The sequence below is a fragment of the Lemur catta genome, chromosome 6 (genome assembly GCF_020740605.2).
Source record: "Lemur catta isolate mLemCat1 chromosome 6, mLemCat1.pri, whole genome shotgun sequence".
Lineage (NCBI taxonomy): Eukaryota > Metazoa > Chordata > Mammalia > Primates > Lemuridae > Lemur > Lemur catta.
This window is the reverse complement of record NC_059133.1, coordinates 10,022,105-10,046,041: the sequence shown is the minus strand read 5'-3', so window position 1 is coordinate 10,046,041 and position 23,937 is coordinate 10,022,105. Positions and strand designations below refer to the sequence as shown.

Sequence of the window (23,937 nt, the reverse complement as noted above, 5' to 3'; positions counted from 1 at the left end):
CAGGAGCAGGGTGGCCCCGTCCCCGTGCCCAGTCAAAGCTGGTCCTTCCTTCCAGACTGACCCTCTCTTGAGAGACACCCGTCCTCCCATCCCCTCCGCCCAAAGTCTCACCCTGGCCCCCAGCCCAGCCCCTGCCGAATCGCTGGCCACAGCGTCCTGGGATGGGGGTGGGGAAGGGAAGCTCGGCCCCAAGGACAAGGACGAGGCAGCCCAGGCCTCACATGGCAGGGGTGGGGCCCGGGCGGACACCTCCCCGCTCACCACTCACAGGGCGTCATCCACCCGCTCCTGCCTTGGGAGGGTTCCCACTGGTTCCGTGACCTGGGGCTGGTCCCGCCCCTCTCTGGGCTCAGTTTCCCCATTTGTGCAATGAGGAGGCCGGTTCCTACACAATCTCCTAGGGCCCCAGAGCACTGACTCCTACATCTGGTGTCCCCACCCTCCCCAGGCCCCTCCTTCCCCGCTCACACGTGCGCACACGCAGGGCCCTGTGTCTCCAGCCTCCCTGTTCCAGCCACAGTGGTAACCACATGCCCACGAGCCTGGCTCCAGAGCCTGTGCTGTCGCCCCCAGCCTCCCGTTTTCTTGCACGGGGCCCCCTCTAAGTTCTCTCCCAGGACAATTCTGGGCTCCTCTCCTGAGAGCTGCTAAGTGCTCATGCTGGGCCCATCGGAGGAGTCGGGGGAGGAGCCCAGAGCCTGCGTTTCTCTCGCCCCCATGGAGGGCCCAGGACCCCACCTGGAGGCCTGTGGGAATATGGGCTCCCGCAGGGAGAGGGCCCCTGGGGATAGGGGGAGTGCCTCGGGGTCCTGGGGCAGTCCAGGCTGACATCCTCGTGTCTGCAGCCGCATGGCCCAGAAGGAGAAGGAGCTGTGCATCGGGCGCAAGAAGTTCAACATGGACCCCACCAAGGTGGGTGGTCGTGGGGGGCCTGGGCCGTGGGGTGGGGAAGCGGCATGCCGGACACCTCCGCAATGTCCTCTCGCTCCCCTGGACTGCCACGGCAACCCCGCAGAGGAGGACACTGCGGCCCAGCAGGGCTGAGCACCTTGTCCCATGGCCAGTTGTGGCCGGCTGTCTGTCCACGCCACAGCATAGCAGCCCTGGGGCACGAGGTGGCAGCCAGGCAGACGGGGAGTCTGTGGTGTCCACGCACTTGAGCCGCTCCACTCCCCTCTCTGGGCCTCCGCTTTCTCCTCTGTGAACAGGGCCTTGGGCAGTGAGGCCCTTAGATCTGGGGCTTGGTCTCCAGAGTGTCTTCCAGCCATGTGCTGGGGGAGAGCCAGCCTTCAGTGCCAGCCCACACCCCCTCTGCTGGCACCGAGCACTGGGCTCAGGGCTGGGTGACCCTGCTCCCCACCCCCACCCCCATGGCCTCAGAGAACCCCCACCCCCACCCCTCACCCTGCCAGGTGGCAGGTGGGCTCCCTCTCCTGCAGGGACAGAGATAGGAAGAAGCCACACGCCAAGGTGGGGCCAGGGCAGCCGGTGGGGAGTGCCAGGCTGGGGCTCTGGAGATTGACTGCTGTGGCTCAGAGGCCGCCCCTTCCCCATTGCAGGCCCAGAGCCACAGCCGGGCACCTCCCAGGGCCACAGACCCGCAGACCCCACCCCCGTCCACACAGACCCACACACACACTCACACTAGCTCACACTCCCACGCCGGCTCGTGGGGGGCCACTGGGGGGTCCCCCGTGCCCTCTGCCTGTCACTCCGAGCCCCCCACAGTCTGCACCCACCTCCGGCGGTGGGACAGGAGGAATCATTACAGAACACCAGGGGCTGACCCCTCCCACCTCTAAAATCGGGGTGATGGACTGTGAGTGCCTGGCTAGTGAGGAGAGATGTTTACGAAATTGCCAAATCCGAAAAGCAGGTTCCAGTGTGGCAGGCGTGGTCCTCTCTCATTGTCGTATAGCAAGAGGAGGAAGGACACCACGACGGAAAGTGTCTACCTCCGAGTGCAGGACTGGGGCAATTTCCTCCCCTTTTGATTTAGCTGTTTTTTCTATCTTTTATACAATAGACATAGATTACTTGTGTGAAAGAACGAAACACTATTTTTGAATAATATGAGTTTTAGGGGAACAAAAGGAATGGCTGAATCACTGAATCTTAGAATTATGAATTCATAGAACCATTGAAGCATATAATCAGAGAATGTCAGACTGAATGGGGACCCTGGGGAGCACCTGGCATGAACCTGGCTCATTGCAGGAAGCCCAGCTTTCTTTGCACGCCTCCAGTGATGGGGAGATCAGCACTTCACAGAGGCAGCTTCTATTAAGGAGGGGACACAGCTCCCCAGAACAAGTTGTGCCGGTGCCAGAATGCCGGGCCCCAGGGCTCCGGCCACGGGGGCTCCCTCCCACCCTCCCTCCCCCCAGGCCTGCCGCTGTGCAGGGGCTGCTCACGGGCTCTGTGTCCCCCTCCAGGGCATCCAGTATCTCACTGAGCACAAGCTGCTGACCCCCGACGTCCAGGACATCGCCCGGTTCCTGTACAAGGGCGAGGGCCTCAACAAGACAGCCATTGGCACCTACCTGGGGGAGAGGTAAGGGGGCGGGGCCTCAGGGAGGCAGTAAATGAGGGTGTGCAGGTGTGTGGATGTGCCAGTGTGTGGGAGACTGAATTATGTCAGGGAAGTCGTAATGCCTAGGGCTTGAGGGAGCTAATTGCTCACCTTCTCCTCCGGATTCTGAGCCAAAGCCCATCTGCCTTCATGCATTCATTCATGTATTCAATAAATAAATATTGTTTAGTGTCTACTGTGTTCCAGGCATTGTCCTAAGCCCCAGATGTACAGCAGTGAACAGGGCAGACCAGCTCCTGCCCTCAGGGAGGTACCTCCTAATGGGAAAGACCAATCTCAATATATGCAAAGTATGTTAGAAAAGGATAAGCTCTAGGGATACGAATAAAGCTGGGAAGAGGGGTCAGAAGTGCTGGGAACTATGGATAGGGCTGTGATTTTAAATAACGTGGACAGGAAGGGCCTCACGGAGAAGGTGATGTTTGGCTGAAACTTAAAGGTGTTGAAGGAGTGAGCAATGCAAACACTGGGGAAGAGCCGTTGAGGAACAGCAAGGGCAAAGGCCCTGGGGCAGAAGCAGGCTCAAGAAACAGCAAGTTAACGAGACTGGAAGAGGGCAAGAGTGGGAGGAAGTAGTAGACAACAAGGTGGGGACCCGTGGGAGGGCTCTGGTTGCGGGAGTGCTCTGAGACCGCCGTCTGGCTGGTGGATGAGGTAGGCTGCAGGAGAAAAGGGTGGAGCTGGGCCAGGAGCCAGTGATCCTTCTCCCAAGCTCCCCAGAGACACAATTCCCTTCCTGGGCGAGCAGGGAATGCGGGCGGCGAGAAGGGCGGCCCTTCCCCATTGAAGAGCTGGGAAGAGGCAGGAAATGGGGAGGCCTGGTTCTCCCCATCGCACAGATGAGGAAACTGGGGCTTGGGGAGGTCAAGTGGCTGAGCGGGGTCACCCAGGTAGGAAGTAACGAGGAAGAACTTGACTCAGGGCAGGCCACTTCGAAGCCAGAGCTCCCCTCGTGGCCCGCTCGGTGCCGGTGGGCCGTGAAGGGGTGTGAGAGTGCCCGGCTGCGTGGGAGGACCCGGGTGTGCCCTCGGGGTGTGATATGGGTGGGACGGTTGTGAGGAGACCAGATGGCGGCTGGACCACGGAAGGACAGACGTGTCTCATCTCCTCTCCCTCCCCCACCTCAACCCCCTCCATGAGGTGGCTGCCAGCAAGTGCCCGAGTGTGTCCCGCCCTCCCTTCTGTCCCCTCCGCAGGGACTCCGTCAACCTGCAGGTCCTGCAGGCCTTCGTGGACTGCCACGAGTTCGCCAACCTCAACCTCGTCCAGGCCCTCAGGTGAGCAGTCTGGGGGGCAGGGACCCGGCCCTGAGGGCGGCACAGCAGGGGGGCTGGGGGCATCACGACCCACACAGCTGACTGCACAAAGGGCTGGGAGCAAAGAGGAGGAAGCGAGCAGCAAAAATGAATTAGTGACAGTCCCTGTGTCCCAGGGCTGAGGTAGACTGCCTGGCACAGGGCCTGGCCCACTGCTACTGCTACTAGTATTATTAATATCATTATGATGATACTTAATCATTATAATAATTATTACTTTTTACCCTCATCCTACTACTTTTTGGATTAGTGCTTGTTTTATTTATTTCATTCGTGCAGCTTAGTATGTATAACATTTATTATTACTTATTTTCTAATTAGGATACTGCTGTTGTACTCTTATTTTTATAACTACAGAAGCAGTACAGTGTATCAGTTAGGAGCACAAACTCTGGAGCCAGACTACACGGTTCAAATCCCAGCTCTGCCACTCACCCCCTGAGTGACCTGGAGCAGGTCACAATAATACTGCTTTGTGCCTCAGTTTCCTCATCTGTAAAATGGGGATAATAATTCCAACTTCATAGTGTTGTGAGGACTAAATGAGAAAGTGTTTAGAACTGATACATAGTAAATACTTAGTAAGTCTTGCTGCTGCTAGTAATGCCTGGAAACTCAGCTCCCAACAAGGGGCATCTGATGTGGGCTTTGAAGGGTGAGTAGGAGTTTGCAAGACAGAGAAGGAAGAAGCTACCACTATCCAGGTAGCGCGGCCTGCCCTCCAAGTCCCATCCTCTTTAAGGGAGAGGGGAGGTGACTTCGTAGCCTCTCATATTCATTCATTCATTCACTCAATCACTTATTCAGCAGTGACTGAAGGATTACTGAGCAGTTCCTAGGTGTCCAGGCCTGTGTGAGGCCCAGGAAGAGATGTGAGAGGAAGAGGCACAGCCCTTGCACTCAGGGAACTTAGCTTGAAGCTATGGAAATCACCAACTTCCAGAGCTGGAGAGAAGCTTAGGTTCTAAGACAGAGAGGCCCAGCCAGGGGAAGGCTCTTGCCGGGGCCGCACAGCCGGATCCCAGGGCCCGGGAGCCAGACCAGGCAGCGGCAAACCCAAGGAGGGCCGAGGCCTCCTTATGGGCTAAGGCCGACTGGGCCACGGTCAGCGCTGGGATTCAGATGGGCAGAGGGGAGCACATGCTCGGCCGTATTCCAGAAGAGAAGGCATTTCCTGGGTACCTCCCGCTCGCCTGGGACGCACACGTGCACATCCCACGGACCCTTCCCCGTGAGCCTAGTGACAGTTGCAGATCCTCCCACTCACCGGATAAGGAGACTAGGCCTGGGAGAGGCAGAGCAGCTTGTCTGGGGACCCACCAGGAGCCCCCCTACCCCCCCTGCCCATGGCCTGTTCCTCCCCCAGGCAGTTCCTGTGGAGCTTCCGGCTGCCCGGGGAGGCGCAGAAGATTGACCGGATGATGGAGACCTTTGCCACTCGATACTGCCTCTGCAACCCGGGCGTCTTCCAGTCCACAGGTGCTGGGAGTGGGGTGGGACCCGGGGCTCTGGGACCCCTTCAGCACTGCCAGGCACAGATCTCACAGACCCCTCAGGCTTCCCCCAAGCACCCCGATGCTGGGAGCCCAGACCCCTTCACAAGCTCTCATTGAATGCCAAGTCCATGCCGGCCCCTCTGCTGGGTACTTGTCTGGCAGGGCTGCCTCAGGACATGGTCCTTGGGAGAGGAGGAAATGATGGCACGGGGTGCTAAGGCAGCAGAACCCCTGTCTGAGGGCAAGGGTAGAGGAATCAGCAGGTCTAGAATTGCTTGCTGGAGGCAGTGGGGTCTGAATAGGGTTTTGAAGGATGACTAGGAGTTCTCCAGGGGGTTAAGGGGAAAAAGGGACTTACTGGCAGGAGTTTCAGTTTGAACAAAGGCCCAGAAGCCCTGAATCAGCCAGGACATGGTATAGGGTGCACAGGGGTATAGAAGGAGATCAACGAAGGTCAGTCCTGCATACCCCTCTCTCCCAGGGCTAACCAAATGCCCAAGCAGAGATACCCAGAGGACGGGGTGGGTGAGAGACCATCACAACCAACTTGTCCTGGCCTCTTCTCTGGATCGAGAGTTACCGTAACAGCCAATAATCACAGTTCTGTTTATCAAGCAGTCCCTGTGTGCCAAGTGCTTCACAGGTACAAAGTCACTGAGTCCGTACATCCGCTCTGAGAGGTCAGGAGTAGTCTCCTCCCTTCTTGAAGCATAGAATTACAGCCTCAGAGAGATGAAGTGACTTGTCCCTGGCCACGCCACCTCTTGGCTGTACCCACAGACGGATCCTATAGAGCGTTTGCCCTACTTTGTAGTTACATGTTAATTTCGTGTTTGCTCATGTATTACCTGTCAGCTCCACGAGTCCAAATGCCCCACAAGGGCAGGGACCATGTCAGATCCATCACCAGTGGCTCCCAGGCCCACAACATGGAGTAGGTACTCAATAAATATCTGTAGATAGGAAGGAAGGAATTTGTAAAGCACCAGGTTTGAATTATGGTCCGATTACTTCTTAATTTTGAGACCTTGGGCATGTAACTTAACGTCCTGGGGCCTCGGTTTCCTCATCCGTATAATGGGCGTGGTAACAGTACCTGCTTCATAGGATGGTCGTGGGGCGTAAAGAGCTCGGCACAGGGCGAGCACCGACAGTCACGTGCCACAGTTATCAGAGGAAGAATCATCGATGTTCTAGAATAGGGAGTCAGGAGCTACTTCCAAGATTAACCTCTGAATGCTACAGATGGGGAGCTGAAGGTTGGGGGGGGGTCACTTCCCTGGCTCTGGATGCAGTCGGAGCAGCAGCCACCTCACCTCAAACCCTCAGCCCAGCCTCACTCCCCAGCACGTGGCCGTCTGAATAACGGAACAGGAGCACCAGCTCGGGGGCCCCCCCGCCAAATGCCAGCACGATGACAAAGCGGCACGTGGCTAATCCCTGAACAGTGCTGCCAACAATGAGTGTTCTCGAGTTCCGAGGAGGCAGAGAACAGAGTGGGCAGGGGCCGGAAGGGCTCTGCGGGAGGAGGCCCGGAGCTGGGGCGGAGGAAGAGGGGGATTGAAGTGGGCAGAGGAGGAAAGTCAGGCGGCCCAGCTGGAGGGAAAGTGGAGGATGGGAAGGCAGGGAGGGGCTTGGGAATGGGACCACTGAGGTTTGTTTGGGCCAGGGGTCCAACAAGAGTGGGAAGTGAGGCCAGGCCGCGAATGCCAAGCCGAGGGACAGAGTTGACCTTGAGGGCCTTGCAGCGGCAGATTCTTGGCCCCTAGAAAGGGTCGGAGCAGAGGCAGGGAGAGTGGCCAGGGCCAGGACTGTGACATGCAGCCCCTCTGCAGACACCTGCTACGTGCTGTCTTTCTCCATCATCATGCTCAACACCAGCCTCCACAACCCCAACGTGCGGGACAGGCCACCTTTTGAGCGCTTCGTGTCCATGAACCGTGGCATCAACAACGGCAGCGACCTGCCCGAGGAGCAGCTTCGGGTAAGAGGGGCGCAGCCCGCCCAGCCCAGTCCCGGGGCATCCAGGCGGGGCTGTCCCCAGAGGCATGGCCAAGAGGGCCTCCTCTGAGAGAGGCCACTCCAAGGGAGGACTCGGCCGGGATGGGCCACCCAGGTTGGCAGCTGTCTTAAGAGGGACCATCACAAAGAGGTTGGTCCTGAGACAGGCCTTCCCAAGAGCGGCCCCTACCTTGCACAGGGTGTCTGGAGACAGCCCACCGCGGAGGCCCTCCCAGATTTAAGCCTGTGGGAGAGTCTGGGCACCATCAGCCACACCTTCCAAAACGGGCACCTCATGTAGCCCAGGTCTATTTCTTGCAATCCCAGGTCCTTAGACTCTCAGCATGTCAGGGCTGAAAATCCTGAGCCTGCTCAAACGCCTCAGTCCTTTAGAGAGGAGGAAACCGAGGTCTTCCACAGGCCCTGCGCTATCGCGGAAGCCAAGCAGGACCCCAGCCTCCTGTCTCCTTGCCCGGTAGCCCCCAGCCACTGTGCCAGGCCCTGTGCCTGGCACAGGTGACTTGGGGATAGATCGACCACAGGTGCTGCCCTAACCAAGTTCAGGGTCTGGTGGGAAGATGATATGTCAATGCACGTGCATTACACCCTGGCATGATTCACGCCATGCTGGCTATGGGAACGTAGCTGTGGGGACACACAAGACACTATTATTCTCCCAGCAGCAGGGGAAGGGGGCCATCCTGGAAGACTCCACAGAGGAGGTGATTTCTGAGCTGGGCCTTGAAGGTTGCACAGGAGTATCCCCAGAGGAGAACAGGCAAAGGATATTCCAGAAAGAAGAAACAGTCAGAACCCAGGCCTGGCCTGGCTGGGAGGGGAGAGGCGGGTCACCTAGTGTGGCTGGCGAGGTGTGGGTATGTGTAGACAGCGATGGGTGGCAGGGCAGGGCCAGGGTGTCTAAGGACAGTTTACCTATTTTCTGCTGACAGAACAGAGCCCGGAGCAATCTGTGGTCACAGGAGGGAGAGAATCAGAGCCTTGCTTAGCAAAAATGAACACACAGTTCATTTCAAGGACTAGAGACATGGAGAGCTCAAGAGGGCTTCGGTGCCCTCCGTAGTTGGAGCCCAGCGGGGAGGCGAGGAGGGGCATGAACGCCACCCTCCCAGCTCAGCGCCGTGTGTACACACACCTCCTGCCTCAAAGGCTGGGCTGGAACCTGGTCTGGAATGAATCTGGTGCCCATAAGTCTGAGAACTGTCTCAGCCTTAGCCCACGGCCACGTTGGCCCCAAGAGAGGAAGTTTACCACGAAGGCGCCACTCCGTACAATGAGGGCTTGAGAGCCGGTTGGGGCTCAGGTCAAGTCCCAGCCCTGCCGTTTGCCTGCCGGGTGACCTTGGGCAATGACTCACTGGGGTCTGAGCCACCGCTCCCTCCACCAGGAGGATGGGGACAATAATGCCTGTGTCAGAGAACGGCAGTGGGTAGTAATTTTTTAAAATGCAAAGGGCAGAGCCTGTGCCAGGTACATCACACAGGCTCTAAATGTGGCTAATGTCACTATTAAGAACAATTAATAATGAAAAAAGCCCAGCACTTAGTAAAATGCCTGAAACATAAAAGACCTTTGAGAATCGCGAACTCACCCCATCCGGGGTCCTCTTGGAGCCATGCTGGGCACACCTCGTCTGGCAGGCAATGGGTTAATTCCTCCCCTGCATAGTCCTGCCCCCGTGGGCCTTCTTCAGAACCACCTTGGGTATTTTCCCACTTCAAGCCTTTTGTTAATAACAGTGCGCTGCATCTGTACAGAACTTGTGGCTTCTACTGTCCCAATTTAGCTTCAAAACCTGCCTGGGAGGTCTAGGAAGGGCCTATTATCCTGGAGAGCCAGGCTGGAGGGGAAAGAACAGCATGCCGGTCAGAGCCACATCCAGCCCTGGCCACCCGCTTTCTGCTTGTGTGACATTAGGGAAGTGGCTTGACCTCTCCGGCTCCCAGCTCACAGGACTGGTGTAGAAATGGAAGGTGTTTAGCAAGGTGCCCAGTGCAGGTGGCACGGCTGATTAATCCTGAAGCTTCCCAGGGCATAGTCAGAACCACACAGGCCTGCTTCATGCCGTCCACGACTTTCACAGGCGGCTGCGTGGATCTGGGGGTCTTCTTGCCTTCTCTGGGCCTCATTGTCCCCATATGTAAAGCAAGGACTCAGCTTGAAGCACCTTCAGATATTCCGCATTCACCACTTGGCGGGATTCTCCGTGAAGTGACTCCAGCTTGGCCCAGCACATGAGGACACATAATGCTTTTAAGTGGCCTAAATTACAAAATTGAATTTACACAGATATGTTACATAAACAGAGGTCATCCCAAGGGCACAAGGACCACGGCGGTGTGAGCTGGGAAAGGCTGTGGAGGGCGCTTGGTGGCAGTGGCGGGACAGGCAGGTTGAGCGGGTCTTGCCCTGGCCGTCCAGATGGGGCCAGGACACGGTGCCCCAGAGGCTCAGGCAAAGGTGCAGGGTCTGGAGTCGCAGGATGGGAAACCCAAGCCCAGCTCTGCCTTTATGGCTGCTCAGCCTCGGGTGTGAGCCTCAGTTTCCTCATCTGAGAAGTGGGCTGATCACACTGACCTCACATTGTTTTCCGGAGAAGCAGTCAAGCACCTGGCATTTGGCAGGCACCTGAGAAAAGCTAGGAGAGGAATCGCCCACCCTGGGAGAGCTGCTGGGAGACGGAGCTGGGGGGTAAGAGGGGAAGGAGGCAAGGGGGCTAAGAACTCCACCCTCTGGAGTTACAGGTGGAGAAACTGAGGCCTGGGCAGGAGAACATTCTCCCATTTCTGGGCGTCTTCTGCTGTAGGCAGCCCTGGACCTCATGTGTCCTTGTCCAAGCCTCTCGGTCAGAATGGCCCGTGTGCTGGGCACAGTCCTAAGTACTTTATGTTCTCGTTAAGGAGAGCTCCAGGAGAAGTAGCTGGCCAGGGTCTCACAGTTAGTGAGGGGTCCTTCCCTCTGCAGAGACCAGACACAAGATTTGGGGATGGAGGGTTGGCTGTGTTTCCCAGCTGCCAGTTACTCCCTGGCTAGGGTATCTCAACTCATGCCACTGAAAAGATCAGAGATCCATTTGCCTGCAGCCATGTTGGCTTCAGGCTCGGCTAGATCCAGGTACCCAGGGACATCGGGGCTCAATCCAGTCATTCTCTCTCTAAGCCACGCCCTCCTCTGTGTTGGTTTCCCTCTTCAACAAGCTCTGCCCGGGCGTGGCAGAAATGGCCCAGGCTTCCAGGCTGCTTAGCAGTCCTCCTTCTCGGCAGTTTCAACTAAAGTCCCGGGGTTAGGGGTATTGGCTGGCTTGAGCTACGTGTCCCTCCCTGAACCACAGTGAGCAGGAAGAAATGCTCTGATCAGCCAGATGTGAGTCATTCACCCCCTCGTGGGGCCTGGAAGTGGGGGATGGTGAGTGGCAACCCCCTCCCTCCCCCCCAGCAATCTAGACAGAAAGTAGAGGGGAGGTGACCCCCCAGAGGAAAACTGAGGAGGTGGGGGACAGACCCAGACAAGGCCAACAGAGCCACTGGAAAGGGGCCCTTGTAATTCTGCACGTCCACCCAGCCAGGAGACAGCTGAGCATTTTCGTACAGGGCAGGCTGGTGTTTACAAGGTACAGGAAACGTGGGCGAGCTGAGCCGTTTTCTTGTGGGGCGGAATGTGCAGGCTGATATGGTGACCACAGGAGCTGCCGGGTCCTCCTGTGGGTTTTGTGGGGGCTGAGGCCCCCCGCCTAACAGCCCCCCCCAACACACCTCCTTCCAAACATTCGTCTGTGCTGATAGCTTTGCTGCTGGGTCTTCCTGTCCCAGGCCCTTGTTCAACCAGCCAGAGCCACCTGGGAGTTCCCAGGGCGAGGCTGGGCCTGGCCAGGAGCAGGGTGTGGGGACTCCCAAAAGAGAGCTGGTCTCCCTCCTCCCCACCTCCACACCACCACTGCCAGGCTGAGCTCAGGGAAACCCGCTTCTGGCCTGTCCCTCACTCCAGACCCTGAGCACTCTCTCAGGCTAGAAAGGAACTTAAAGAAGCAGCAAGCACCATTTCTAACACTCTGGGAGAATCAAACGATACTTGTGACAATTTCATTTAAAATCTCAAAGAAACCATCAGAACAGCAGCACATGCAAATGCAACAAAAGAAATGATTTCATTATCCTAAACAACATTGTGTCTGGTTTTACCAAGCAGACAGTTTAGAATGTTTTCCCAAACACTTGGAAATCTGGGCAGGTTGTCCAGGGAACACAATGCCTCCTGGCAGGAGGTTCAAAGCACACAGGGGTGATCTAGCACCAGCATCCACACCTTGCCCACAGGGAGGTCCCATCTGTGGCTTGCATCCCTCCAGTGACAAAGAGCTCATCACCGTACAAGGTTGCTCCTTCCACATTTCGCCAGCTCGTACTGCCAGAAAGGCTTCCATGGAAAGCTAAAGTCTGCTTTCTGGGAACTCCCCACACCTCACCCCTGCCCATCCAGAGGAGAGGGGCCTTTGAGAGCCGCTCAGCATCCCACCTTGGGCCTCTCCTTCAAATGGCTTCTCAACATGGAGCCGCCAATCCCTCCTCCCCGGCAGCTCCCTGGGACCCCCTCAACCCAGGTGTATCTGGGAGTCTCTGCTGCCGCAGCTGAGCAGACGCGAGGGCCCCTCCTCCAATGGGCTTTGCCCAAGGAGGTGCTCACTCTGGCCGCTGTGCGTGTGTGTGCACGTGTGTGTGCATGCGTGTGAACACACGCGTCTCAGGCGCCGGCCCCGCTCACTCTGCTCTACGGTAGCGCAGGGGGAGGCACGACGTGGGGGGTGGCCAGGCCAGGCCCAGGCAGCAGGCGAAGCACCAATGGGCCTGGGGACCTCGGGAGGGTTCTGAAAGAAGGGCCCAGGGGCCACGCGGAGCTAACCGGTGACCAGTGACAAAAGAGTTTGCCCAGAGGGTGAGTGACCTTCTTGAGGCCACACAGGCCAGCCCCAGGCCCTGGACTCAGGTGACTCACAGCCTGGTCCTTCCCCCCTTCTCTCGGGACAGAACCTCTTCGACAGCATCAAGAGTGAGCCCTTCTCCATCCCTGAGGACGACGGCAACGACCTCACTCACACCTTCTTCAACCCGGACCGCGAGGGCTGGCTGCTCAAGCTGGGTGAGAGGCCACCAGGCACAGCACACGCCCCAACACACACGTGCACACACACACGCACACACACACGCATGCACACGCACGCATCCATCCAGGGAAGGGAGAGGGCAGGGAGGGAGGGGGCTGAGCCATGTGGGGCGCTCGAGAGGCAGACAGAGCCACAGACAAGCCCCCCCCAACTGCAGTTCCGCTTCTCTCCCCAGGGGTGGGGACAGGAGTCCTAGAGGGAAGTCCCATTTGTTCAGAACCTACTAAGTGCAGGCAGGGTGCTGGTCCCTAGGACAGCCGGGCTCTGGGTGGCCTTTCCAAGGAAGCCAAGGCTCTGTGAAGCCAGGCCATCTGCCCAAGGCCACGCGGCCAGCAAGTGACAGCTTTAGGGGCACAGAGGGTGGGGTATCCCTGAGGGAGGGTGAGGGAGGGCAGCAGGATGTGGCTCAGGGGAGCCTCGCCTCAAGCTGGCTGGGGCAGGGAGGGCCTCCACCCTGCAGAGAGCAGCGGGGGTGGGAGCAGCAGTGGATCCAGCAGGGGAGCCCCGGCTCTGGCCAACTGCCCCTGCCTCCTCCACACACACTTCCAGAAGCTTCCCCAGCAGGGACAGCCCAGCCAGGGACAGAGTGCCTCCAAGGCAGGCAAGGAAAGATGCCCCATGTCGAAGCAGGGGCCTCAGCCTGGGCAAGCTCCCACCGTGCAGAGCTCCAGCACCTACTGTGTGCCAAGGTCATGCCAGTCCTGCCCCTGCCCCCAAACGCCCCCAACCGTGGCATCTCTCCTCACCCATTCCCCGGCCTATCTCCTCAGACCACTCGGCCTCCTGTCCTGCCCACCCGCCTGCTCTCAGCCCCTGCAAGCTCTGAGTCATACACCCTGACTCAGGCAGGAGAGGGGCCTCATTCGTACGGCCCTGGTTCAAACCCCAGTTCCTCCACCCGGATGCTGATGGCCAGGTGCCTCAGCCTCCATTTCTGCAGCTGTAGCATGGGGACAGTGATCCCCTCAAGGGTTAAATGTGTAGCAAGTGGGGCTCCGGAACAAGGACACTAGTGTCCAAATCCCAGCTCTGCTGCAGGACATTGGGCGGACGATTTAACCTCCGCAGGCTCAGTCTCCTCATCTGTAAGATGGGGCTGACCACGGTCCCCTCCTCGCAGGTGGTTGTGAAGAGGAGTCAGTAAATACTATTGAAAACCTCTAGGACAGAGCCTGGCACATCCAAGATGAAATGCTTAGCACCGGGCCAGGCAGGGGGCAGGCGAAGGGACGAACTTGGGGTGATGGCAGCTGGAAAGAGCAGGGAACGGCCAGCTGCTGTGCCCAGGACCTGACCAGGGAGGAGCCCCGAATGCCAGCTCCGGGGAAGCCTGGGGGTGACGAGAGCTGCTAAGGCTTTTGTGCAAGGAAGGGATGGGTGTGGGGGAAATTGCAGTGGGTAGGGGGTTAGGGGGCTCAGGTGGGGGCCCAGGGAAGCATCCTGGCCCTGCTGTTCCCTGGAGGGGTGGCAGCGGCCCAGGAGGAGGACTAACCTGCTACCTATTGGTCTTCACAGGGGGCCGCGTGAAGACGTGGAAACGGCGCTGGTTCATCCTGACCGACAACTGCCTCTACTACTTCGAGTTCACCACCGTGAGCAGGGGTCCCTGCCTCCCTGCCCTACTCCCCTCCCAACTCCCACTAAGCAGTCGACTAATGGAGCTTGGAACCCTTTGAGATCATTCGGTCCACCTCATGCCCATTTTACAGATGAGGAAAATTGAGGTGCAAAGAGGAGGAAAGGCTGGGCCAAGGGCCAAGGCAGAGCCCAGACTTAAACCCAGATCTTCTAATCCCCAGCCAGAGCTCTGCTCATGCTGCCCGGCCCCACCCCCACAGCTGGACAAGTCTTGGAAGATGGGCGCACTCCTCTTTGGGTTTGGGGAGCCCCACAAGTTCGCTTCCTGCCCTGGGCCCCAAGGCTCCATTGCTGACCCTGACCTTCCTTCCCTCTTCCCGTAGGACAAGGAGCCACGGGGAATCATACCCCTGGAGAACCTCTCGGTGCAGAAGGTGGACGACCCCAAGAAGCCAGTATGTCTTGGGTGGGGGCCAGGCCAGAGGTGCTGGGGAGCTTCCTACACAGGGCAGGGGACAGGGCGGCTGGGCCGGGCTCTGCCGGCAGCTGGACTGTGCCCGCGATGCCTTCTGCATGGCTCGGGGCTGCCCTTCCTCCCACTGCTGGGGCCGTGGACCGTGGGGAGGGGTCCATGTCAACCGAAGGGCATGGTTGTCCTCAGTTGTCTCTCGAGCTTGACTCTGACACTGGCTGGATGACTTTGAGTAAGCCACTTCTCCTTTCTGAGCCTCAGTGTCCCCGCCTGTCACACGGGGATTTGGGGGAGGATGGTGGATTTAGGTCGAGCCTGGCACATAGTCAGTGCTCAATGCAGGTGGCAGCTCCTGCCCCTCCGCCTGACACAGGGAGCAGGCAGGTGGGGGCGTCCTGCAGCGAGGACACCGGCTGCTTGTCTGGCCCAGTGTCTGGTCCTCTCGGAGCCTCCCGGAGAGCCAGGCGCGTGCCCCCTGTCCCCCCTGCTCCGCTCTCACCCGCCACTCCCCGCAGTTCTGCCTGGAGCTCTACAGCCCCGGCTGCCGGGGCCAGAAGATAAAGGCCTGCAAGACCGACGGCGACGGCAAAGTGGTGGAGGGCAAGCACGAGTCCTACCGGATCTCGGCCTCCAGCGCAGAGGAGCGTGACCAGTGGATCGCGGCCATCCGGTAAGGGCTGCCCAGGCCATGGGGACGGCCTCCTGTCATCTCCAGAAGCCCCTGCTTCTCTTGGGTCTTGTCCCCTTGTCTGGAAAGGGCGCTGACTCAGGACTCTCCCTCGGGTTTCTGGGCTGCAAACCCCTGCCACCCACATTCCATGGGCACTTCCTGTGGGGACACAGTGGAGGGAGAGACCAGTGAGGTGTTGCATGGAAGGCTCTCGCGCAGCACCTGGAGTGCAGAAAGTGCCCGTGAACGATGCCCTTGTTGGCATCACTCCCCAAGGTGGCCTTGGGAAGGGCCTGGTGGAGGTGGAGGCCAGGGCTTTCCAGGCGGAAGGGCCAGTGTGGACAAGGACAAGAGGGCCAGTCAGCAGGTGGCCCACCTGGACAGCATCCCAGAGTCCAGGTCAGGTCGGGCAGGGTGGGGGCTGAGGCTGGCAAGGCCACGGTTGCCATGGCAACAAGCTTTGGTTTCTCCTGGGGGCCCTGGGGAGCCACAGACTGGTCAATAGGGGAGGGGTGGCCAGGTGAGGAAGGCCACAGTGTAGGGGCTGCTTCCAAAGTGCCAAGGTGGATGGTGGAGGGGCAGTGTTGTCATCACAGTCCAGGCGAGAGATGCTGATGTGGCCACTGACTGGGGAGAGAAGCAGGGAAAGGACACCTGGGAAGGGGCAAGGTGACAAACCTGCTCAGGCTTGACTCTGCGCCAGCCAGAGACATCGGTGAGGGAAAGACCCGTCGGCCAGAGGAAGACAGGCGCAGCCGCTGGGCCAGGGGCCGTGTCCCAGACACTTGCAGGGTCTTCTCACCCAGGCCTGCAGCAGCCCTGTGAGCCAGAGCCATTCTCATCTCCATTTTACAGATGAGGAAACTGAGGCTCAGAGAGGGGAGGGACTTGCCCAGGGCCACACAGCCAGTGGGAACAGAGTGGGGCCCGGCAAGGAGGCCTGCTGGCCCCACCCCACGCTCTTTCCCCTCCTCCAGAGGGTCTCCGATGGGAGCCAGGAGAGGGGTCCAGGGACGCTTTGGGGTAGAATTGCCAAGACTCTCAGCTCCTGGCCCGAGGCCTCACCCTTCCCAGTGCCCACGGGACGCTGAGCTAGGCCGGTGAGGCTGCACTCAGCAGGGCTCAGCCCTTGCTGGGGTCACCTGGCCTTTCCGCTGTGGCAGAGCAGGAGGACACCTCCCTGGGAGCCTCATGCCCCTGACTGCAGCCCTGGGAGACCAGACCCCCTTGATGGCCAGTCCAGCCCTGAAACCTTTTCTCCTCCTACTCTCATTCCAGAGCCAGCATCACCCGCGTCCCCTTCTACGACCTGGTCTCCGCTCGGAAGAAGAAGATTGCCAGCAAGCAGTGAGCTTCCTGGAGGTGGGGCTGGGGCCAGGTGTCCTGGGAACCTGTGACCTGGGCAGGTACCTGGAGACCCACCTCCCGCAGTGGCGCACACTTTCCTGGCTGCAGACATCCTCCCTCTCCCCACATTACTTGGGCTGACTGTAGAGGGGGAGGCGGAGCCCAGGAGGGTAGTGGGAACCTCAGGGGGCTCAGAGCCTGGCAGGGAGGCCCCCTGGCCCTGGGCACCCAGCCATAGCCAAGAAAGGCCGCCAGGCCCCCGCCCTAAGTCCACTACAGTAAAGGGGGAGAAAAGGAAGTGAAGAGAAACCAGCCCCAGAACCCAGCACCCGTCTTCCCTCTGGACATCAGAGTCCTCGTCTCTGAAGTAGCTCCCTGCACGCAGAAGTGCTGTCGGCCCTCAAAGCAGTAGGGGCCAGGGGTCCCTGGGGGCTCCTGCCCTCCTGCTCCTCCTCCTGCTCAGAGGGTATCTCTGCCAGCTCGTCCCTTGTCCTCAGGTCAGGGTTGGACACACACACAGGGCTCAGCACAAACACACACACGCACACACACACATGTCTGCGCACACACAGCTCAGACCCACGGACGGGACTCCAGAGAGACAACAGGAGCACTGGACTGGGAGCCCAGACCGCTCAGTCTGTCCCAGCTCTGCCTCTGACTCACTGTGTGCTCTCTGCCACGTCATGGTCCCTCTCTGGATCTTGCAAGACTGCAGTGTTTGGGCTAGAAACGTCCTGGCTCCTGCTAGCTCTGGACCCAGCGTCCGGCTGGAAATGCAGCACTTGCTCACTGAGCCCGGGAAACTCTGGAGACTGCTGGGAAGAGGAGAGCAGAGGGGGCTCCACCCTCAACGGCGTCCATTTGGGGAAGAGGAGCAAGTGGGACCCCTCAAGGAAATGACAGCGAGTGTCCCAGATGGATGGGACTCAAGCAGAATGGGCACTACAACCAAGAAACCAAGAAGAGAGAACTTTGTGGGCTGTGGTTACCAGGAGGACTGCCTGGAGGCAGCGGTTGAGCCAACAAGTGACACAGGGCTCATGCTTGGAGAGGCAGAGTCTTGGCCATGGCTCCCCTGGAGCAGGACCAGCGGTGCCACGGTGGTGAGGGGCAGCCCAGTGGGTCCCAGCATCTCAAGGCCATCTGCGGCAGCATCAGAGTAGGGCTGACTTTCCATACACGGGCAGACGGCTCCGTCTCTGGGGAGGCCCAGCCTCGGGGAAGATTCCACTAGCTGGAAGCACTTCTCACCCTCTCACACAGGCTCCAGGGAGCCCCTAGAGGGAAATTCCTTGGCATTGGAACAGGAAATGGGGTTGCTTCTGCCCCACTGCCAGCCTGAGTGGCAAGTGAGCGGGAGCAGGTGGACTCCCCAGGAGGAACTGTAGCTCGCCGGGCACGTGCATACCTTCCACGGGGTCAGGATGGAGTAGCTGCCTTGTAAAGCGGTGAGATCCCCGTCTCTGGAGGTGTGCAAGTACCTGGTAGTGACATTGCACTGGAGAAGGTCTGGCCTGGTGCCCACACAAGGAGGCCTTGCTGGTTGGTTGAGGATTTCCACAGATTCATGTCAGCCTGTGAGCTGAGCCCCACCTCTGCTGTCTCATTTGGCCTGTGGAGGGGTAGCCGGGGGTCATGAAAGGAACACTGGGCTGGGAGTCAGGGGGTCAGAGGTCCCTCCTGCCTCTGGCACACACCGGCTGTGTGACTTTAACCTACTCCTTTCCCCTCTCTGGTCCTCGGCTTCCCCCGCCAGGGAGCGGGTGGGATCGGTGATTTTCTAGGCGTGAGCGGCTGTTCTAGGAGTCACTAAAAAGAGAAAATGAAGCTTAGGATCCCACCTGAGAGTGGGGCTCTGTCCTCTCCGTGACCAAGTCTGCCATCCTTGACCCCAGCCTGGCCTTCACCTTCGTCCCTTTCCCAGCTGAGGCGGGAGAGCCAGCGAGGGAGGCGTGGGCACTCCCAAGGCCCTGGCGCCTCGTTCTCAGGACACTGGCTGCCATGCTGGACAGAAGTCCCAGGGGCTGGACTTTCAACAGGCTCCTTCAGAGCAGGGGCAGGGTTAGCATGTCCTGCCAAGCCCAGGGAAAGGCAAAAGAACTTTCCAGCAGGCACCACTGTCTAAAGATAGAAAGACACACCTATAGCTGGGACTCAAGCATTACAAAAGCAATCTATGTAACCTAAAACATTTGTACCATCTTAATATTTTGAATTAAACTAAATAAATAAAGATAGAAAGAGCTGCTGCCCCAGGAGATAGGTAGTAAGTTCCCTGTCTCTGGAGGAATGCCAGCACCACCTTCTTCAATGATCATCTGGGGGATTACAGAGGAGCTTGAATTCTGTGATCCTCATTTATTTGTACTTCCCACAAATATTTATTGAGCACCTGCTGTATGCCAGGCACTGTTCCAGGCACTTGTAGAACAAGACAGAAGCCCTGCCTGCATGGGGCTCACATTCTAGTGGTCCTGAATTCTAGGACTCTAGGCAGCCTAGGTGGTAGTGCACCAAGGTCACCCCCACACCCTCACCCCGCCCCCTGCCTGAGATTCCACCACTGGAGTCACCCCTTGAAGACCACAAGGAGCCAAACTGGTCGACTTTCCATACCTTTCTCCAGCCGGCCCGTGCTTGCTGAGCTGCCACTGCGCACCACGCTCCCGCATGGAGCCCTCGCCCTCGAAAGGAGCTCAAGTCTAGTTGGGGTGACAGCTGTGAACAGCCAATCACAGGCCGGCTGACACGTGCTGTAACAGAGTGGGCAGATGGGCAGTGCAGGGCTGGGCTGGGCAGAGGGGCAACCCGGGGAGGCTTCTCAGAGGAGGGTGCTTGAGTGCTGGCAGCCAGGCCAGGGAAAGGACACACACCTGACAACACCACAAACTCACCTCTGGACTGTGAGCTCCTCGTCGGTCAGACTGTACACTTGCTCAGTGCCTGGCACACAGTGGGTGCATAATAGCAGCTGGCTCAATTGAAGTTAGCTGATAAAAGGCTCTCTGGGCCTGAGCATCAGCAGGCTCACATGTCTGGAGGCCTAGGGAACTGTGAGAATGTGGGTGCCACTGGGGATGGAGCAGTGGCTGGAGAGGCAGGTGGGGCTGCATCACAAGGCCAGGAACTGAGTGTGACTCACTGGCCCCCTTATCCCTCCCGGGACAGCCTCTGTCCCCGTCCCGCCATTCTGCCACTCCTCGCTCTGGACAGCAGGGGGCTCCCACCACACGTGGATGAGAGGTTCCCATGCTGCCGCCAGACTAGGGCCCAGCCTGGACCAACTACCCCTTACAGGGATGCCAGCCTCTGTCTGGAGTGGAGCCCTGGCCTGGGCATCTTGGGGATGGGGGGGCTCCTGGCCTACTGGGGCCTGCGGGCTCGCACAGCCCGAGAGACCCACGGACACACACGAGCACGAGCCTCCCCCTCCCCTCGTGCAGAGCAGTCATCCGGGCAGGGCCTGAACTGGGTCCTGGAGTCTGAAGACGCGGGCTGTCTCCATTTCTGGCTGTGGAGCTCTGATCTAGCTGTTTGCCTTCTCTGGATGCGATTTTCCTCCTGAGGGGTTGGGCCAGGTGAGCTCCATGGCATGAACCCTTAGTGGGGACTTCCATGTGCAAGGGGGTCTCAGGCATGGGTATAATGTAGTTCTAGCCCTGGGAGGGACGGGGGACGGGGTGAGCAGGTGCCACAAAAGCCAGGTACTGTGAGAGGGCCCGGGGGCAGTGGTGAGGGCTGCCCAAGGGGCCTAGGTTTGAGGCCCAACTCTACCCTGTTCTTAAGCAAGTTTCCTAAGCTCTCCGGGCCTCAGATTCCCCATTGAAAACATGAGAATGATTAAACATATGCAGAATGCTTAGAGCAGTGTTGGGCAGCTATTTGGGGTTAAGTGTCACTATTATTTTTGCCACAAGGCAGACTGCCTACCTGCTTTCATGGAGATACAGATGGGCTGGGGCCACTGAGGGAGGAAAGATTCACATCAGCAGTAGGTAGGGGAGATCTGGGAAGGCTTCTTGGAAGAGGCGCTCATGAAATATAAGCCAAGTGGGGGTCTGGGCCTTCCAGCCAGTGGGCCAGCAGGAGGCAGGACAAGGCCAGGTATTTCTGCGACTCCCCTGGGCCCCAAACACAAACCTCAGTGGGCCAAAGAGGTGCAAGGTTGAGGGAGCCCGATGATGGCCTGGCACGACGCTGCAATCCCTGCATCTCTGAGGCCGCAGCTCCGACTGCACGAAGCCCTGACGGGGGCATCCAGTAATGTGGCTGCCGAACACAGCCATCCCAGCCTGAGGGCGGGCAAGCTTGGCACAGACACCTGGGTTGGGGTAGGAGGGGCAAGGGTCTCTGAGAAGGCAAGGTGGATCCCTGCCAGGCGCCTGGGAGGAGGAGCCCCTCCACCCTGAGGCCTGGCACCCAGAGCTGGCACTGGGGCCCTGCCCGGATGCCAGGGGGCAGGAGATGGGGGGCGGCAGCCCGAGTCAGGCGGCAGGTGTGAAAGACCTGGAGAAATTGATTTATTAGGGACGATGAAAGGAGCTAAATATGTTTGCCGGCTCAGCGATGACTCAGGCGTTCCTTCCCCAGGGGTCCGAAAATGTGAGCATCAAAGAATCAAAGACAGGCCTCCCCCAACCAGGGCACTGCCAGCCTCAAGCCCCTCCTTTCCTGTAATCAGAGGACCACCCCCGAGTGTCCTGAGAGCCTAGCCTCTGAGGGGCACCGGAGACCCAGCCACTCTGGCCTGCACGCCCACAACCCCTGCAGGCTTCACCCAGAATGGCTGAGCCTCAGAGTGAGACGCATCTGGGTAGAAATCCTGGCCTTGCCCCAAACTGCTGTGTGATCTTGGACAAGTAGCTAACCCTCTCTGGACCCACATTCACTGGTGGACTCATCCCCACCAACCCAGGCCCCACCTCCCTGTCCCTGCCTGGCAGTGTTGTTCCCATTCAGTCTAGACAGCAGAGCGCAGCCTCCTCTGCCTACAATCCACCGACTGCAGGAGAGAAGCCAGAGTCCACAGGGCCTCGTTGGGGGAGAACATGCTCTTCCAGCACTGGTTCCAGGCGCTGGGCTTCCAGAGAAACTGGATGAATCAGAGGCTGTAGGCCAGAGGTGGGGCAGACACAGGAGAGTGAAATGACCTCACCGTGGGGAAAGCACTGGGGGGCTACAGCAGGGATGAGAGAAGGGGGCTTGAGGGGTCCGGGGAGCAGAAGAGAGGAGAGGGCATGGAGCAAACATCTGCCAGGTGGTGGAGGTGGGCATTCCTGCTGTGAGGGACGGCTCAGGGAAATGCATGCGGCCCCCAAACAGGAGCTGGGCACATTTGGGGAGCACTGAACTCTTTGGGGGGCCTGGAGGGGGCCTGCCTGGAACAGCAGGACTTGGAAAGGAGCAGAAGCAGGACCAGACTGGCCAGCCCACGGCAGCCTCCACCAGGATGGCAATGGAGCCGGGGTAGAGTTCAAAGTGGAAGAGAGGCCCGTGGCTGGAGATGCCCGGGACTGGATTGGGGGGTAGGGGGGCAGCCACGGGGCTGGGGGAGGGGAGGGAGGGCTGCGGGGGCTGGGCAGGAGCAGAGTACCTGGGAGGGGAGGAAGAGGAAAGAAGCTTGTTGGGTCAGGGCCAGGGCTTATGGAGGTGAGCGCAGCCCCCCACCGCCCAGCGAAGGCAGGTGGGGGGGGGTGTGGGGGAGAGAGGAGGGGAACAGGTTGTCGCACTGAGTGACCCCGGGTGGAGGTCTTCACCTCCAAGTTAGGCAAGGGCCCGGGCTGGGCAGAAGGTCCTCCCTACCTCCCCCTTCTGCACCCTGTCATCTCGGCCTCCCCTCCCCCACTTTCCCACATGCCCCTCTGTCCCTCTGCCCTATCGGCCCCTCCCTGTCCCTCGGTCACCCAGTCCCGGCCCGGTGGTATATCGGCAAGCACCTGAGGCCTGGTGTCTGCTGCAGTCCTGGGTTCCAGTCTCAGCTGTATGGCTCCGGGCCAGACCCTCCGCTGTCTCTGGACCTCATGTCCTCAGCTCTAAGCTGTGGGTGGCGACTCCTGCACGAGAGGCCAGGGCTCCCACCAGCAGTCACGGTCCCAGAGTCTCCAGGGTGACCTGAGGCACGGGCTGGAAGGCAGGGGGCTACTGGAACCTTGGGCCCGATCTGGAGGAAGAGGTGGAAACTTGCATGGGTCACTGAAGTCCCTGCCCCTCCCAAGCCCACCTGGCTTCTCCCGGGCCTGCAGTGCTGGGCTGGGTCTATGACCAGAGTGGGAAACCCGGGCACCTTGGCCCCCAAATGAGACACTTAACCTTGGCGGTCTCTTTTTATTCTCTCCTGTGATTCTCAGCAGCAGGTAACCCTCAGAACTAGCCCACAAAGACCCAGTGCTCCACACTTGACCTGGACACCCCTGCCCACGCCCCGCCACACCCAGCATCGACATGTCATGGCCAAAGCTGCCCACCACGGAGCACTGGGAATGCCAGGCCATCTGCCAACGCTGCTTCCAACCTCCTGACACTCTCCACCTCACAGATAAGGACTCCGAGGCTCCCTGCGGCCCGGCCAAGAAGGGCCTGAGCTGGCATGGAGCCAAGGCCGTCTGACCTGAAACCTGTTTAGATTTAGGGTGGCCACAAACTCACTGTCCCAAATAGGACCTTTCTAAGAGTGCTGGAATGCTGGATTTGAGGGGCTGCGGGGATGAGAGGGGCCAACCGAGACTGCCCCACATACCCCAAGACACGTGGTCACCCTGGAGATAGGACAGATCTTCAAGAGCCCAGCAAGGAAGCAGGGTCATCCAGGTGGCCCTGTGGACTGGAAGGGATGTGACCTGTGGCTGCTTCACCCTGGAGAAGCAAAGGGCACCTGCAGTATCCAGCCCTCCACCCCCCCCCAACTCCAGTGAACTCTTCTCCTGGCTGAGTCTCCCCTGGTCCTGCCCCAAAGTGGCGTTGTGTGGACTGCTAGTGAATTCAGCCAGCCTGGTCTACCACAGCCCACGGCAGATATTAGCTGTCACTATTATATTCTTGATGGAGTCTCCCTTGGGGGTGAGGGATGGCTAAGAGGGAAGGCTCTGGACAGAACCACCACAGGTAACAGGGGCTGTCCATCCCATCCTTCCAGGAGCAGTTGGCAGCCCTCCTCCTACAGGAAGCCCTCCTCTGACCACTCCAGCTCCCAGGGCTACTTTAAGACTCCAGAGGTTTCAGAAAGACAGGTGTGCCAGCCCCGGAACCTCCAAAGGAGAATCGGCACCTGATTTTGTTCCAGTCTTAA

The 23,937-nt window shown here is 59.1% G+C and overlaps 1 protein-coding gene across 1 annotated transcript in view; it reads left to right on the top strand.

The window, feature by feature from the left end:
* CYTH4 (cytohesin 4) overlaps positions 1-18,910 on the top strand; it is a 30,598-nt gene extending 11,688 nt beyond the window's left edge. The window contains exons 4-13 of the mRNA XM_045552933.1: positions 846-912; positions 2,436-2,554; positions 3,790-3,870; positions 5,276-5,388; positions 7,241-7,389; positions 12,446-12,557; positions 14,098-14,174; positions 14,544-14,615; positions 15,148-15,302; positions 16,581-18,910. Of these exons, the coding sequence (XP_045408889.1) occupies positions 846-912; positions 2,436-2,554; positions 3,790-3,870; positions 5,276-5,388; positions 7,241-7,389; positions 12,446-12,557; positions 14,098-14,174; positions 14,544-14,615; positions 15,148-15,302; positions 16,581-16,653 (1,018 nt within the window). The 3' untranslated portion in view covers positions 16,654-18,910. The remainder of the gene's footprint in view (positions 1-845; positions 913-2,435; positions 2,555-3,789; positions 3,871-5,275; positions 5,389-7,240; positions 7,390-12,445; positions 12,558-14,097; positions 14,175-14,543; positions 14,616-15,147; positions 15,303-16,580) is intronic.
* Positions 18,911-23,937: the final 5,027 nt, after the last annotated feature.